This window comes from Lipotes vexillifer, unplaced genomic scaffold, assembly GCF_000442215.2.
Source record: "Lipotes vexillifer unplaced genomic scaffold, Lipotes_vexillifer_v1.1 scaffold619, whole genome shotgun sequence".
Lineage (NCBI taxonomy): Eukaryota > Metazoa > Chordata > Mammalia > Artiodactyla > Lipotidae > Lipotes > Lipotes vexillifer.
The window spans coordinates 1,715,871-1,732,807 of record NW_006777082.1 but is presented as its reverse complement, the minus strand read 5'-3'; the positions used below and the strand labels follow the sequence as shown (position 1 = coordinate 1,732,807).

The following is a 16,937-nucleotide window of genomic DNA, read 5'->3' as shown; positions in this document are numbered from 1 at the left end:
AGGCAAAAACCCACCAGACCTAACAAATGAAGAGGAAATAGGCCGTCTACCTGAAAAAGAATTCAGAATAATGATAGTAGAGATGATCCAAAATCTTGGAAATAGAATGGAGAAAATAAAAAAATGTTTAACAAGGACCTAGAAGAACTAAAGAGCAAACAAACAGTGATGAACAACACGATAAATGAAATTAAAAATTCTCTAGAAGGGATCAGTAGCAGAATAACTGAGGCAGAAGAACGGATAAGTGACCTGGACGATAAAATAGTGGAAATAACTACTGCAGAGCAGAATAAAGAAAAAAGAATGAAAAGAACTGAGAACAGTCTCAGAGACCTCTGGGACATTAAATGCACCAACATTTGATTTACAGGGGTCCCAGAAGAAGAAGAGAAAAAGAAAGGGACTGAGAAAACATTTGAAGATATTATAGTTGAAAACTTCCCTAATATGGGAAAGGAAATAGTTAATCAAGTCCAGGAAGCACAGAGAGTCCCATACAGGAAAAATCCAAGGAGAAACATGCCAAGACACATACTAAACAAACTATCAAAAATTAAATACAATGAAGAAATATGAAAAGCAGGAAGGGAAAAAAAACAAATAACACACAAGGGAATCCCCATTAGGTTAACAGGTGAACTTTCAGAAGAAACTCTGCAAGCCAGAATGGAGTGGCAGGACATATTTAAAGTGATGAAGGAGAAAAACATACAACCAAGATTACTCTACCCAGCAAGGATCTCATTCAGATTTGATGGAGAAATTAAAACCTTTACAGACATGCAAAAGCTAAGAGAATTCAGCACCACCAAAGCAGCTCTGGTGCTTTGGAGGAACTTCTCTAGGCAGGAAACACAAGAGAAGGAAAAGACGTACAATAACAAACACAAAACAATTAAGAAAATGGTAATAGGAACATACATATCGATAATTACCTTAAATGTCAATGGATTAAAAGCTCCAACCAAAAGACGGAGACTGGCTGAATGTATACAAAAACAAGACCTGTATATATGCTGTCTACAAGAGACCCACTTCAGACCTAGGGACACATACAGACTGAAAGCGAGGGGATGGAAAAAGATATTCCATGCAAATGGAAATCAAAAGAAAGCTGGAGTAGCAATTCTCATATCACACAAAATAGACTTTAAAACAAAGACTATTACAACAGACAAAGAAGGACACTACATAATGTTCAAGGGATCGATCCAAGAAGATAAAACAATTGTAAATATTTATGCACCCAACATAGGAGCACCTCAATGCATAAGGCAAATACTAACAGCCATAAAAGGGGAAATCGACAGTAACACATTCATAGTAGGGGACTTTAACACCCCACTTTCACCAATGGACAGATATGAAAATAAAAATAAATAAGGAAACACAAGCTTTAAATGACACATTAAACATGACAGACTTAATTGATATTTATAGGACATTCCATTCAGAAAAAACAGAATACACATTCTTCGCAAGTGCTCCTGGAACATTCTCCAGGATAGATCTTATCTTGGGTCACAAATCAAGCCTTGGTAAATTTAAGAAAATTGAAATCATATCAAGTATCTTTTCCGACCGCAACGCTATAAGACTAGATATTAATTACAGGAAAAAACCTGTAAAAAATACAAACACATGGAGGCTAAACAATACACTACTTAATAACCAAGAGATCACTGAAGAAATGAAAGAGGAAATCAAAAAATAACTAGAAACAAATGACAATGAAAACACGATGACCCAAAACCTTTGGGATGCAGCAAAATCAGTTCTAAGAGGCAAGTTTAGAGCAATACAATTCTACCTTAAGAAACAAGAACATCTCAAATAAAAAACCTAACCTTACACCTAAAGCGATTAGACAAGGAAGAAGAAAAAACCCCAAAGTTAGCAGAAGGAAAGAAATCATAAAGATCAGATCAGAAATAAATGAAAAAGAAATGAAGGAAAAGATAGCAAAGATCAATAAAACTAAAAGCTGGTTCTTTGAGAAGATAAAATTGATAAATCATTAGCCAGACTGATCAAGAAAAAAAGGGAGAAGACTCAGATAAATAGAATTAGAAATGAAAAAGGAGAAGTAACAACCGACACTGCAGAAATATAAAGAATCATGAGAGATGACTACAAGCAACTATATGCCAATAAAATGGAAAACATGGAAGATATGGACAAATTCTTAGAAATGCACAACCTTCCCAGACGGAACCAGGGAGAAATAGAAAATATGATCAGACTAATCACAAGCACTGAAATTGAAATGGTGATTAAAAATCTTCCAACAAAAAGCCCAGGACCAGATGGATTCACAGGCGAATTCTATCAAACATTTAGAGAAGAGCTAACACCTATCCTTCTCAAACTCTTCCAAAATAGAGCAGAGGAGGGAACACTCCCAAACTCATCTACGAGGCCACCATCACCCTGATACGAAAACCAGACAAAGAAAGAAAACTACAGGCCAATATTGCTGATGAACATAGATGCAAAAATCTTCAACAAAGTACTAGCAAACAGAATCCAACAGCACATTAAAAGGATCATACACCATGATCAAGAGGGGTTTATACCAGGAATGGAAGGATTCTTCAATTTACACAAATCAATCAATGTGATACACCATATTAACAAGTTGAAGAATAAAAACCATATGATCATCTCAATAGATGCAGAAAAAGCTTTCATCAAAATTCAACACCCATTTATGATAAAAACCCTCCAGAAGGTAGGCATAGAGGGAACTTTCCTCAACATAATAAAGGCCATATATGACAAACCCACAGCCAACATTGTCCTCAATGGTGAAAAACTGAAACCATTTCCACTAAGATCAGGAACAAGACAAGGCTGCCCACTCTCACCACTATCATTCAACATAGTTTTGGAAGTCTTAGCCACAGCAATCAGAGAAGAAAAAGAAATAAAAGGAATCCAAATTGGAAAAGAAGAAGTAAGCTGTCACTGTTTGCAGATGACATGATACTATACATAGAGAATCTGAAAGATGCTACCAGAAAACTACTAGAGCTAATCAATGAATTTGGTAAAGTAGCAAGATACAAAATTAATGCACAGAAACCTCTTGCATTCTTGTACACTAATGATGAAAAATCTGAAAGTGAAATTAAGGAAACACTCACATTTACCTTTGCAACAAAAAGAATAAAATACCTAGGAATAAACCTACCTAAAGAGACAAAAGACCTGTATGCAGAAAATTGTAAGACACTGATGAAAGAAATTAAAGATGATATAAATATATGGAGAGATATACCATGTTCTTGGATTGGAAGAATCAACATTGTGAAAATGACTCTACTACCCAAAGCAATCTACAGATTCAATGCAATCCCTATCTAACTACCACTGGCATTTTTCACAGAACTAGATCAAAAAGTTTCACAATTTGTAAGGAAACACAAAAGACCCCAAAGAGCCAAAGCAATCTTGAGAAAGAAAAACGGAGCTGGAGGAATCAGGCTCCCTGACTTCAGACTATACTACAAAGCTAAAGTAATGAAGACAGTATGGTACTGGCACAAACACAGACATATAGAACAATGGAACAGGATAGAAACCCCAGAGATAAACCCATGCACATATGGTCACCTAATCTTTGATAAAGGAGGCAAGAACATACAGTGGAGAAAAGACAGCCTCTTCAATACGTGGTGCTGGGAAAATTGGACAGGTACATGTAAAAGTATGAAATTAGAACACTCCCTCACACCATACACAAAAATAAACTCAAAATGGATTCAAGACCTAAATGTAAGGCCAGACACTGTCAAACTCTTAGAGGAAAACATAGGCAGAACACTCTATGACATAAATCACAGCAAGATCCTTTTTGACCCACCTCCTAGAGCAATGGATATAAAAACAAAAAAAACCCCAAATGGGACCTAATGAAATTTAAAAGCTTTTGCACAGCAAAGAAAACCATAAGCAAGACAAAAACACAACCCTGAGAATGAGAGAAAATATTTGCAAATTAAGCAACTGACAAAGGATTAATCTCCAAAATTTACAAGTAGCTCATGAGGCTCAATATCAAAAAAACAAACAACCCAATCCAAAACTGGGCAGAAGACCTAAACAGATATTTCTCCAAAGAAGAAATACAGATTGCCAACAAACACATGAAAGTATGCTGAACATCATTATTCATTAGAGAAATGCAAATCAAAACTACAATGAGATATCATCTCACACCGGTCAGAAGGGCCATCATCAAAAAATCTACAAACAATGAATGGTGGTGAGGGTGTGGAAAAAAGGGAACCCTCTTGCACTGTTGGTGGGAATGTAAACTGATACAGCCACTATGGAGAACAGTATGGAGGTTCCTTAAAAAACTAAAAATAGGGCTTCCCTGGTGACACAGTGGTTGAGAGTCCACCTGCCGATGCAGGGGACATGGGTTCGTGCCCCGGTTTGGGAAGATCCCACATGCTGCGGAGCGGCTGGGCCCATGAGCCATGGCTGCCGTGCCTGCGCATCTGGAGCCTGTGCTCTGCAACAGGAGAGGCCACAACAGTGAGAGGCCCGTGTACTGCAAAAAAAATCAAAAACAAAAAAACAACTAAAAGTAGAACTAACATATGACCCAGCAATCCCACTACTGGGCATATTCCCTGAGAAAACCAGAATTCAAAAAGAGTCATGTACCAAAATGTTCACTGCAGCTCTATGTACAATAGTCAGGACATGGAAGCAACCTAAGTGTCCATCAACAGATGAATGGATAAAGAAAATGTGGCACATATACACAATGGAATATTACTCAGCCATAAATAGAAACAAAACTGAGTTATTTGTAGTGAGGTGGATGGACCTAGAGTCTGTCATAGAGAGTGAAGCCTGGAACTTTAAGCATACAACAATATTTGTCATTTTTACAATTTACACAAATTCTAAAAATGTTTAGTTTTAGTTTACAATGAAAATAAAATGTGGAAAAATATTCAAAGTAAGTCAGAAAGAGACAAATACCGTATGCTAACACATATATAGGGAATCTGAGAAAAAAGTTCATGAAGAACCTAGGGGCAAGACAGGAATAAAGACACAGACCTAGTAGAGAATGGACTTGAGGATATGGGGAGGGGGAAGGGTAAGCTGGGACAAAGTGAGAGAGTGGCATGGACATATATACACTACCAAATCTAAAATAGACAGCTAGTGGGAAGCAGCCGCATAGCACAGGGAGATCAGCTAGGTGCTTTGTGACCACCTAGAGTGGTGGGAGGGAGGGAGACGCAAGAGGGAAGAGATATGGGAACATATGTATATGTATAGTTGATTCACTTTGTTATAAAGTAGAAACTAACACACCATTTTAAAGCAATTATGCTCCAATAAAGATGTTAAAAATATATAAATAAAAAATAAAACAAATGAGAGTCAAAAAGAAAAGCGAAATTAGAGTCTTAAATTTCATAGGGAGATTCTGATACTATCAGAAATTTAAGTAAAGCCTGGAACTTTTAGCATACAACAATATTTGTCTTTTTTTTTTTTTTTTTTTTTTTTTTTTTTTGCGGTATGCGGGCCTCTCACTGTTGTGGCCTCTCCCGTTGCGGAGCGCAGGCTCCGGACGCGCAGGCTCAGCGGCCATGGCTCACGGGCCCAGCCGCTCCACGGCATATGGGATCTTCCCGGACCAGGGCATGAACCTACGTCCCCTGCATCGGCAGGCGGACTCTCAACTACTGCGCCACCAGGGAAGCCCTGTCATTTTTTAAATTTACCCAAATTCTAAAAATGTTTAGGTTTAGTTTTGATTATGTCTGAGCTGGCATATATATAAAATATTTTCTTGGTTTTATTGGATTATAAATAATCTGGTTTCACATTCTTAGAGTGAGTTTGGATTAGAATTAACACACCGGTCTGCCTAGCCCATGGACTACACATATCCCTGAGAATTGGATCAGTAGGAAGGTAGACTTGTAAACAAAAATAGAAGGGAAGAGTACAAGGGGAGTGGATATTTGCTTGGCTGAACAATCTTATATGTATTTTTCAGAAAAATGTTACAAGTAGCTACTGATAAGGGAAATTTTCTTTTCCCATTTACAATGAAAATAAAATGTGGAAAAATATTCAAAGTCTGTCACATTGGTAGAATTGACTATACTTTCCTAATCATGATTGATAGATTTAGGGTCGAAATTAGAATTTTTTTACCTAGACAGTGAAGAATAACTGAATTTATTTTCCATAAATATTAGTCTATTTTGCAGTAGTATATTTTTTAAAATATTGCCAAGTAATGTCATGCCTAAACTATAATCAAGACCATGCCCCTAAACAAAAACTGAAAGAATGAAAAAAAGGAAATAGGAAAAGAGGCTTAAAACAGTTACTTTATGTCAATATAATTAAAAATGAATCCTGACTGAATACATTGCTTTAATCCATCCATTTATCTCTTCAAATTCTACCTAAAGATAATTTTATCGTGACATGATTAAAACATTATCCACACATCAGGCACACTTTCTGTGATGTATTTTGTAGTATATCTTTGTAACAGTATTATAATCCAGCATGTATTCCTCAACTACTATCCCAGAGACCCACTGGATAGAAAAGCATAATGAAATCTTTCACATGATAGTAATGTATTTGTAACTTAAGTGATACCAAAAATTACAATCACCATCATCCAAATAATAACCAAGTCAAGATTTAATTGCCTAAGTTTTGCAGACACTGAAATTGACCCAATTCTTATGTATGATTCTAAATAAATGTCCGTATCTCTATTTTAGAGATGAGAAAAGTGACTCTCCCAGAGATAATTATTGTTTTGGAGTCCCATATGGTTTGACTCCAAAAATGAATATATTATACCTGACCTACTCCCCTTTATCTACTTCTTCCTTTGTTCTCTGTATGTTTATTGAAAAATACAAAGCAGTGAAAAGATGGAGGTCACCAACAGTACACTCAGAGGACCAGGATATTAAATAGTTTTCAGCTTAAGCCTCACTGGAATGAGTATGTTTCTATCCACAGAAATAAGCTGCTGCATCATTAAATAGATTTGCTTCATTTAAAACTAAGCTTAATCTTTCTCCCTAACCTATCACCCTTTCGGTTCCTCTTCATTCTTCTCTCTTTCTTTTCGCGTAATTGGAAAATACGCGTTAAAATCAACTTGGAACCGTGGTTGAAAACACAAGCACAATACTATTATTCTTTATATTTACTGCAGGAAAGCAGGTAGCAAAATGTAAATGGTATTTGATTATCCTTCATAAAATCAAACAGCCGCTTTGCTCTATAGGTAGTACAGTAGTTATGAAGTGATTGTACGTGACAGTGGACATTGGTATATGGTCTTTGCGTGTTTAATTTACAGGTTGGCATTTCCACGATGGACTTTTTTTTTTTTTTTAACCAAGAAAAGGATGCAGAATAAAGTTCTATCTAGCTAAAGAGTTCTCAACATTAAAAAAATTATGATATGGAAAATCTGCCCAGTTTAGGCCTGTTTCTGCAGTTCCAACATAGCAATAGTAAATTGGCATGGACATTTAAATTAAGCGCCTGGTGCTTCTGAATCAGTTCTGTGTCCATAGACATATTTCTTTTCCCTAATTTTTAATCCATTTTTCTATAGCCCCCCCTTGTAATTGATATCATGTCACAAAATACTATCAAATGTAGCAATTGATAGATATCTACTGACCAACTTTTATAATGTAAATAAAATGCAAAATAAAATTTAATAATTATAATAAAATGCAATTATATTTTTTCAAAATACACATATGCCACAATGTAAGTTTCACTTTTGGCTTCATTAAAGTGAGTAACATCAAAAAGTGTCTCATATACCTAGAAATAAGTGGACAGAGTCAAGTTCATGTCTATAAATCTCACATTTCATATGTCATACTCTTTTGTAATTTAATTAGAAATACTGGAAACATACATTTGCATTAGATGATGATTAATTTCTCAAGATAAGGATAACTCAGCCCTCAAAATTGCAATTTACTCTTTATAATATACTATCATACATATACAATATCAGTAAGTATTAGGTAATTTTCCCACAGAAAAATACAGTATTTTAAAAATATTTTAGCAATTACACACAAATGAAGTCTTTGTAACATTTTACATAACTACAACTGACTTTTAATTTCCCTTTTTTCTTATAAAATTTCAGTCAAATAACAATGCCACTAACGAATCTCTAAATTAATTTTTTGACAATATGAGAAAACATTAGTAATATTTTATCATAAACATATTTACAACTTCTAAACCCTATAAACCTTAAGATATGTATAATTTCAACATCAAATTTATAAGTAATTGATCGTTAAGATTTTTTATATTCAATTACTGTATTATTTTTTCTAATTTTATAAGCAGATAATGATTAGTAAATTATTTGTTTAGAACAAAGGATACATAGATGTTACATCTCATGTTTGTTTTAGCCTATTTACTATAATTTAACATATACTAGGGAGATATTGTTAGGAAAGTGGTACATTTCATAATTCAAGAGTAATAACAGCAAAATATATGTAATTCAGTCTCACAATAACACAATGACAAGAGTACCAATGACCATAACTAGCCTATGACAAATCAAATCATGTGCAAGCTAATTGGGCTGGAATGGGATGCCTAAATATATATTAGAGAAATAATATACTTCTGCTTTTCCCAATTTAAACAACCACAGACTTTTAAATGGAGTAAGATGGTATGAGCAATCTTTACCCCAAAGCACTCACCTACTGTCAGCTGTCCAGTTAACTGCCCCATGTGATTTCTTGCATTCACTGTTACATTCCTGTCAGACTGTAAGACCAGTGGACTATCCTGGGAAACATGTATAAAATAAAGAAATCAAATAAAAAATAGAAATATAGTCAAGATTTGATATATAAATTTATACTGCACTTGCTTGGGTATTATCAAAATTCTATTTCTTTGTTTTCTATTAGGCAGTTATTTTAACATCCCAAACATTGGTTGAACAACATAAAAAATATGGGTGCCTCATAATAACTATTTGACATAATAGGGACGTTTCCATTTTGGTAAATAGGAATTAACTACTCGATGCAAACATTTCCAACTCTACTGATGACTGCACATCACAGCTGTAGTAACCTCTCTCCTTGTCCCCCTCCCAGTGGCATAGATGCCTGCCTTTGGAGATATTTTAGACCCTATACAAATGGGGAAGTCACTTTTAAGCTGAACTTGCAACTTTCAGATCTCAGCTTAAATGTTACTTCCTTGAAAGTGCCTCTCCTGATCACTGTAACTACAGGTTCATTCAATCCCCAAACTCCCAATCTCCATTAATTTTGTTCAAAGCACAATCACAAGACAAATTTATTTTGCTAATATATGTGTTTACTTGTTTTTTATTTGTTTCTGTCACAAGAGGAAATGTCTGTGGGGCAGGGACTGTGGCAGTCACGTGTACACAATTTTATTCCCACTACTTAGCATACTGCTGAAGGAAAGCATTTACTAAGTGTTTATTTAATGGACAAATAAATCGTCGTAATAAAACTGATATTACTTTATGTATCTAGCTCATGAAGAAATGCTTTGTAAATCATAGGACGATTTAAGAAAGGAGGTATATAGAATAAAAGAGTATAACAGTTTAGTACAAATAACCTTGGTTAGATGTTTACTTTTATCACTGATTTAGCACTTAAGAATAAAATATTTGGGCTTCCCTGGTGGCGCAGTGCTTGAGAGTCCGCCTGCCGATGCAGGAGACGCGGGTTCGTGCCCCGTTTCGGGAAGATCCCGCATGCCGCGGAGCGGCTGGGCCCGTGAGCCATGGCCACTGAGCCTGCGCGTCCGGAGCCTGTGCTCCGCAAATGGGAGAGGCCACAACAGTGAGAGGCCCGCATAACGCAAGGAAAAAAAAAAAAAGAATAAAATATTTTACTGAAGGACAATATCACTGCCTTAGGAACCTATGTATTAGGTACTGCCACTACCTGTCTCAAACAAGTAACTTACAACTGGCTACATTCTCATTTTTTATTATCTAAAACAAGCATGGTGATCATTTACAAATTGTCCATTCATTCAACAAAAGTATTCTGAGAATAATGAATACATTGAGTGCTCACTCTGTATGACATACAGGCTTGGAACATTTCAGGGAGCAAAACATAAAACAGTACCCGTCCTCATGGAGCTCGTAATCTAGATATTGAAATTCTATGAAAATCTCTCCCAATGCCATCCTCAACATGTAGGTGCTTTGTCACTTCTATGTCAATGTAAATACACAAGTGCTTTCATATATGAGCCATATAAAAACTCTTTCGAGAAAAGAATTTGAAATTTGTGATTTGGATATACATAATAAAGATTTTATAGTTTTTTTTCCCTAAAGCTGTTTTGCCCCTTCTGACTATATGCAAAGCACTGAGCAAAGGTACACACACACACACACACACACACATATACACAGACAAATGTTCCTTTAAAAGTGGGGTTTGCTAGTATGTCTAAACTAAGGCTTAATATTTTAAAGTAATTTTCTGCATTTTCAAGAATAGATTTATTCTCTGAAGTGAGACACAGCTGTACAAAACCATGCTAATTTCATTCTGTCTCTTATCACAACTCATTTATTTTTGCAACAAATCAAAAGTATTACACCTGCAGTTAAAAAATAATCTAGTCCTTTTTGCATTGGTATTTCTAGGCTGCAGACGTTCATTTTTGAAAATATGTGAAATATATTTAATTAATTCCCTCATTCCTTTCAAAGGGTGTATTCAAATTCTGTTTATAATATGGATCGTGGAGTAAGGACTATTTGCAAATAATTACAGTATACCCAGTAAGGATACTGCACAAAGAGAATGGCTAATTAAAGCACAAAAATATTTTATTTTAAATTGGCAAAATTAAATACATGTTGCCCCTGTATTTAAAGAAGGAGCTTTGACTTAAATAAAATTAATTTGAATGTTAAGAAAGAGCAAAAGCCTACAAAGCACCTCATGGTTCAAAACATTGTAAAAATATGTTGGTTGAATTTTCATTCATATATTTCAATATTTTTATGATATAACATATATGACTGTTTAGATTTTAAAAAATTGATGACACTATATGCTCATATTTGAATTACTAAACATAAGTTTCTGTGAACTGTAGCATAAAAAAGCATAACCATTAGAATGTACACTATAAGAACTATGTAAGTATATTAAAATAAGTATTACTTTATTAAATATTTTAAGATGAGAGAAAAGTCCATTTTTAAAAGGCAATAAGTATTTAATTTGATTTACTAGAGAAAGAGCTCTGGGTTAGAATTGAAAGTTTAATCATCATGTCTCTTTCTTTACAACATATCAATCTTCTTTCTCTTACTCTAACCAGAGAGATCCTATTGAGGTTCTATCCCTGGCATTCTTTCCTTTTCATTACATGAGTCCACCAAATTTCCCCTCTGAATTAAATTTTTGTATCTAGATTAAAATTCTACTATGGTAAAAACAGCAATCATTTTACTGACTAAAGCTATAAACATATAGCTATCAGAGGTCTGAGACAATTCTTCACACTGTATTCAGGTGACATCAGTATGTTTTACTGATTTATTAAAATGTGATCAGGTGAACTGAGTCAAAATCGAGTAACTGTTGTTGGTAAACAAAATGCAATGCATGTAAGAGCATTGTTTTCACTGACGAATCATACTGTCGTTTCTGCATTATACTGATATATCACCCCGATGACATTTTTTGGGATTAGAACTATGGCTTATGCATTTTAGGTCCACAGCATGACCTTTTACACAGTATACACTCATATATTAATTATAACATGATTAATTAAAATATACATATGTGATAAAAATATATATGATAAGACTAAGAGCAACTCTTTCAATCAATCCTAAACAATTTATAAATCTTATCACAAACACATTCTTAGGTGAAAATCAGTACCAAGAAATTACTTCTTACCAAAAAATTGACATTTAAGAAGATTTCATATCTTCTTTCTTGTGTTCATTTCTCCAAAGGTCTCCATATAAGAAAATAACTTCCACTAATAAATCATTGGTTTTCACTCTTTTTAAAAAATATTCCCTCTTCATGTTTCTTTATATTATAATTCTGTGCTCCAAAACTTTGAAAGCTAGGGTCTAGTTTCAGATATTAAAATAAACATATCAATACGCCTTATGGTTTATTCTTGCTGAGAACATGAAGGGGAGAAAAGTTATCTGGTAGTATTAACTCTCAAATAGAAATAAGATATGTAAGTCTATAAGGGTAAGTAAGTATTATTCTGCACAATACATGATATACATATCTCTTTTGGAGGAAGAAAAATTTTTTCTTTGAATTCAAATATTTTTCCTCCAAAACCAAGAAATCTCCTGTAGCAGGTATTTCATAGTTTTCTGGAGCTGACCTGCATCTTGGCTGCGAATCTAGGAAATATATTTGCCTTCTTATGCTTCTCTTGAGACAAAGCAGGTAGGTAATCCAGGGAGAAAGGCAATGGTACCATTAAGGGGGCCTGAGAGCCCTCTCTTACAATTCTTTTATGCTCACATTCTTTATGCCAAGGGCCTGCTTGTCACCTTGTTAATGGTTATAGAAAAATAATGCACTGTGTCCTCATTTCAGTGTTGTTGATAGGCTATGCAAGTGACTGAGGGAAAAAAAAGATCCTTTTCTTCTTATTTCTATTATGTTCACCTTTGCTTATTATAAATATTTACTAAGGGAAAAAAGATCCTTTTCTTCTTATTTCTATTGTGTTCACCTTTGTTTATCACAAATATTTACTAAGGGTCTATGATGTGTCCAGCTGTTTGCTGGGTATGAAACAAAAAGGGTAGACAAACTTCCTTCTCTTATGTAGTTCATTATCTAGTAAAACAGACAAACAATAAGCCAGGTGAATAAAAAGAGAGAGAGAGAATGTTACTAGTAACAAGCTGCTGTGATAGAGACTTCTCTAACAAAGTATCAGTTATACAGATGAGAAGATGCTGTGCATTTATGTACATAAGATGTTATATGTATATCAGGCACTTCAGTTTCTGGCATTCATAGGTTAACTATTAAATTGTAGTACAAAGAGTAGTAGTAAGAATAGCAACTAACATTTACTGGCACTTAGTCAATGCCAGACATACATGTAAAGATTTAAATACTTTACATATGTGAGCTCACCTACCTTTAAAGCTTAAAATAAAATCACCCATGAAAGAATCAGGAAATAAAGTGGTTGTAAGACAGACAGTGAGCCCTGACTGTTTGAGTTCAAATAGTGAGTCTGCCAAACACTGGCTTCTTGACTTGGCAAGTCAGTCAGCATCTCTCCCATGATTTCCTCATCTGTAAATAGGGTAATAATACATAATCTGTGGGCTTCTCATAAGGAATTAATAAGAACATGTATTAAAATGCTTAGATCAGTGCTTACTAGCCTTTGCTAAGGGCACTCTTAGTGTTTACTTTTATTATTTATTCCTCATTGTAATTACAGTACTCTACTAATAACAGTACTGTCTATTATCATTCTTGTTTTACAGATGAAGAAACTTCAGCAAGGAGAGTATAAGTCACAGCTAATACAGCTAATAAATAACAGGAAGTATTTGAACCCAGATATATGGGTAAAGAATCTCCCCTGTCAACTATTATGAGATACTTTGTCTCTGGTGGGTGATTACAGTCTAGGCTTTCTAAACTTCAAATATTTAAAGATTAATTGAACAAAATATATTTTAAAATTCCTTTAAACATTTCAGTCTCTTAAATAAATATCTGATACATGCACGGTCTTAAATGGTAAGATACAACCTCACACTGCCATTATCTACGTTTCAGTAAGAGTCTGGTTCATTTTTTTTTTAATTGGAGCATAGTTGCTTTACAATGTAGTGTTGGTTTCTGTTGTACAACGAAGTGAATCAGCTATATGTATACATATAGCCCCTCCCTCTTGGACCTCCTTCCCACACCCCCCCCATCCCACCCATCTAGGTCATCACAGAGGACAGAGCTGAGCTTCCTGTGCTTTATAGCAGGTTCCCACTAGCTATCTATTTTACACATGGTAGTGTATATATGTCAGTTCTAATCTCCCATTTCGTCCCACCCTCCCCTTCCCCACCCCCAGTGTCCACATGCCCATTCTCTACATCTGTGTCTCTATACCTGCCCTGCAAATTTAAAATTTTTTTCTCAGGTTCTAGAGGAAGAGTGTACTTCTGAACAGTCCTCTGCACACATATTTTAAAGTATACCACCTATGAGAGTCTCCCTACTTGCAATACTAAAAGAGAGCATATTGTTCAGTGTAGACGGCAAAAATTTGATATGTCATTTCTTGAATTTATACAGCTTTACCAAGTAAGTTTTCTTATCTTCACTGACAGATATTATTCATTTTTTCAATAAACCTACATTATCACTAAACTCTCTATCTTCCTTTTCCTCAATATCCAATCAGCTATGTCAGAGATGTTTCTTAAACCTGTTTTCCCTGTGATCACTCCTATAATAGACTTGTAGCTCACGTCACAAAAACCATTTCCTCCTTATATTAATTCTTCATATCCACTGTTATTCTTATAAAATATTTTAAAATTAAAAATATTGATATTCTTGAATTAAAGCAAAACAGAACAATACATTTATTGAGTCCTCAATATCTGCTTGGAACAAAATTCACATTTATATAAGGCACTTTATGATACAGTTCAATTCTACTTTTATAGCTCTATTTCACACCACTTCACCATGCAAGAATTACCCAAATTTCCATGTTTCTGAAAATATGCCACTTCTGTGCATTCTCATCATCTGTTCCCTGTGCCTGAAATTCTTATCCACTTCTCCATAACTGGATATTTTTCAAGTCCCAATTTAGTTGTGTCCCCCGTGAAGCTTTCCTGCTCCTCCAGAGTTCAAATTTACCTCCCACCCTCCAGTTTCTCCATCTGTGTTGATGTCTATCACAGTAGCTGTCACAGGATCTTTGCTTTGCTTTGCTTTCCATCATTCCTTTGTTTATACCCTCCATTAGACTGAATTGTCCTGAAAGCATAGTGTGTGTTGTCATTTTCTTTTACACACACAGACTTTTGAAAGTACAGTTTGTGTCATGCTTGGCAACTCGTTCCTGTCCAATAAATGTCTGTTAAGTGAGTGAACTGAACTGGGTATATTTACAAGCTAATGCACTCAGGCTACATGTGTTTACCTGAATTTGAGTTCAGGTCACACAAAACTTACCAAGCTCTTGCACCATTTTTTTTTTTTTTCTTTTTTGACCCAGAGCAAGCTTTCTAAAAAGCCATTTAAGTGGAACAAGTCATAACACATTTTGATTTGATCTATATTCATCATGTCTCTGCCCAAGGCAGCCACTTCATTCCTTTCCTAAGAGTTTGACCCACTTAAGAAGATGAAAAATAGGTAGTTTTTTAATTCTTTGGTTAATTAAAACAATTATTTGAAATTCCATTTCCTTCAGAATGAAAATCATTTAATTGTTGAAATCTGTATTTTAAGGTAGAAGTATTAATCAAGAAAATATCTAGAGCTGTTAAACTGCTTTCCCCAAATTCTCCGTGTTCACATTTTAACTTGAATGTCAAGTGGTACAGGAGAGAGAGCATTTCTTCATCAATCACCTTTTCTGTATTTCTACTTCAACAGTTTCATTGAGTTGCCAGATCACATACAATAATAGCACAGCAGTTACCTGTTCTATTTGGTTCCTAGTTAGTCTCATTCTTAAAAATAGATTTAATTTTATTTCCTAGAAAGGTTAGTGGATTTCATATATGAAGAAAGTAATCTTTATATGTGTCTAAAGCTGATCCATTATTTTCAAAATATATTTTTAAATCACAGAGAAAGAATAAGTTGTTTTACAAAACAAGTTACTGTTAAAATTTCAAAAAATGGAGACCAGCCTTGAAAATTCCTTAAGCAGACAAAACCAGTTTAGTTCTACAAGCAAAGCTTAATGTAGCTTATTTTGCAAGACTAGCTTGAACTGGGTCATTTCTTGCTTATGCTCTGGAAATCATAAGCAAAACTTAAACTGTTTCCCAAGGTTGATATGAGGTAACCACTAACCAATTCCCTATCATTTAAGACAAAATCACTGTGAAGGATAGTCACTCTTTACTATATAAGCTGCTTTATAACAATATTCCTCTGAGCCTCATTTTGTGTTTTGGTTTGAAAGCCCTCAGTTTTCAAACTGTCTTTTTGGTGCGTGCACAATAAAGTTTTACTAATTACTCCTTTCAGTGATTAATTGGTTTTACTTCTGCTATTTCTTATCTTTTGATGCAATCTATATTAAAAAAAGTAGAAACAGCTAGGAATTTTTAAATGTAATAAATTAACCAATTTAATATTAGTAAATATTGTATCTAAAGGCATTTTTTTCTATTAACACATAGAATTAGTGATATATGGGAAATAAGTGAACTCTTTCCTAGTTGAAAAATTATCACAGGCATTTTGAATTTTTTTAAGTGTAAAAAGTATTACAGTTTTCCTTAATTGTTCTGTTTTTCATGAAAAAATAGAAGGCAGATGCCATATGAAGAGCAAACATAAAGAGGAGAAAAACATTAAATATTTATGGTTTTATTAAAACGGTACTTCTTCCCAAAAGATATGAAGCATGCTACAAACTTAAACACAATGTTAAATTGGGCACTAAAATCTATAAACAGAACTAAAGACCTTTTAAACCATGAGAAATAATTGTGTCCAAACACATATTTTGTTGCTAGAGTTGAACCCCAAATTTTACTTTGACTTTCTTGGCAGTTAAGGCAAAGTAAAAATGCTATATTATAAAATTTCCATTGCCTGATAAAAGCAAGCCAAGGAATTTGTAGGGAA

At 34.4% G+C, this 16,937-nt stretch overlaps 1 protein-coding gene across 1 annotated transcript in view; it reads right to left on the bottom strand.

Annotated features, from left to right (window-relative positions):
- The window catches only part of SGCZ (sarcoglycan zeta), a 921,190-nt gene that overhangs the window by 87,764 nt on the left and 816,489 nt on the right, over positions 1 to 16,937 (bottom strand). The window contains exon 4 of the mRNA XM_007450764.1: positions 8,778 to 8,865. Within this exon, the coding sequence (XP_007450826.1) occupies positions 8,778 to 8,865 (88 nt within the window). The remainder of the gene's footprint in view (positions 1 to 8,777; positions 8,866 to 16,937) is intronic.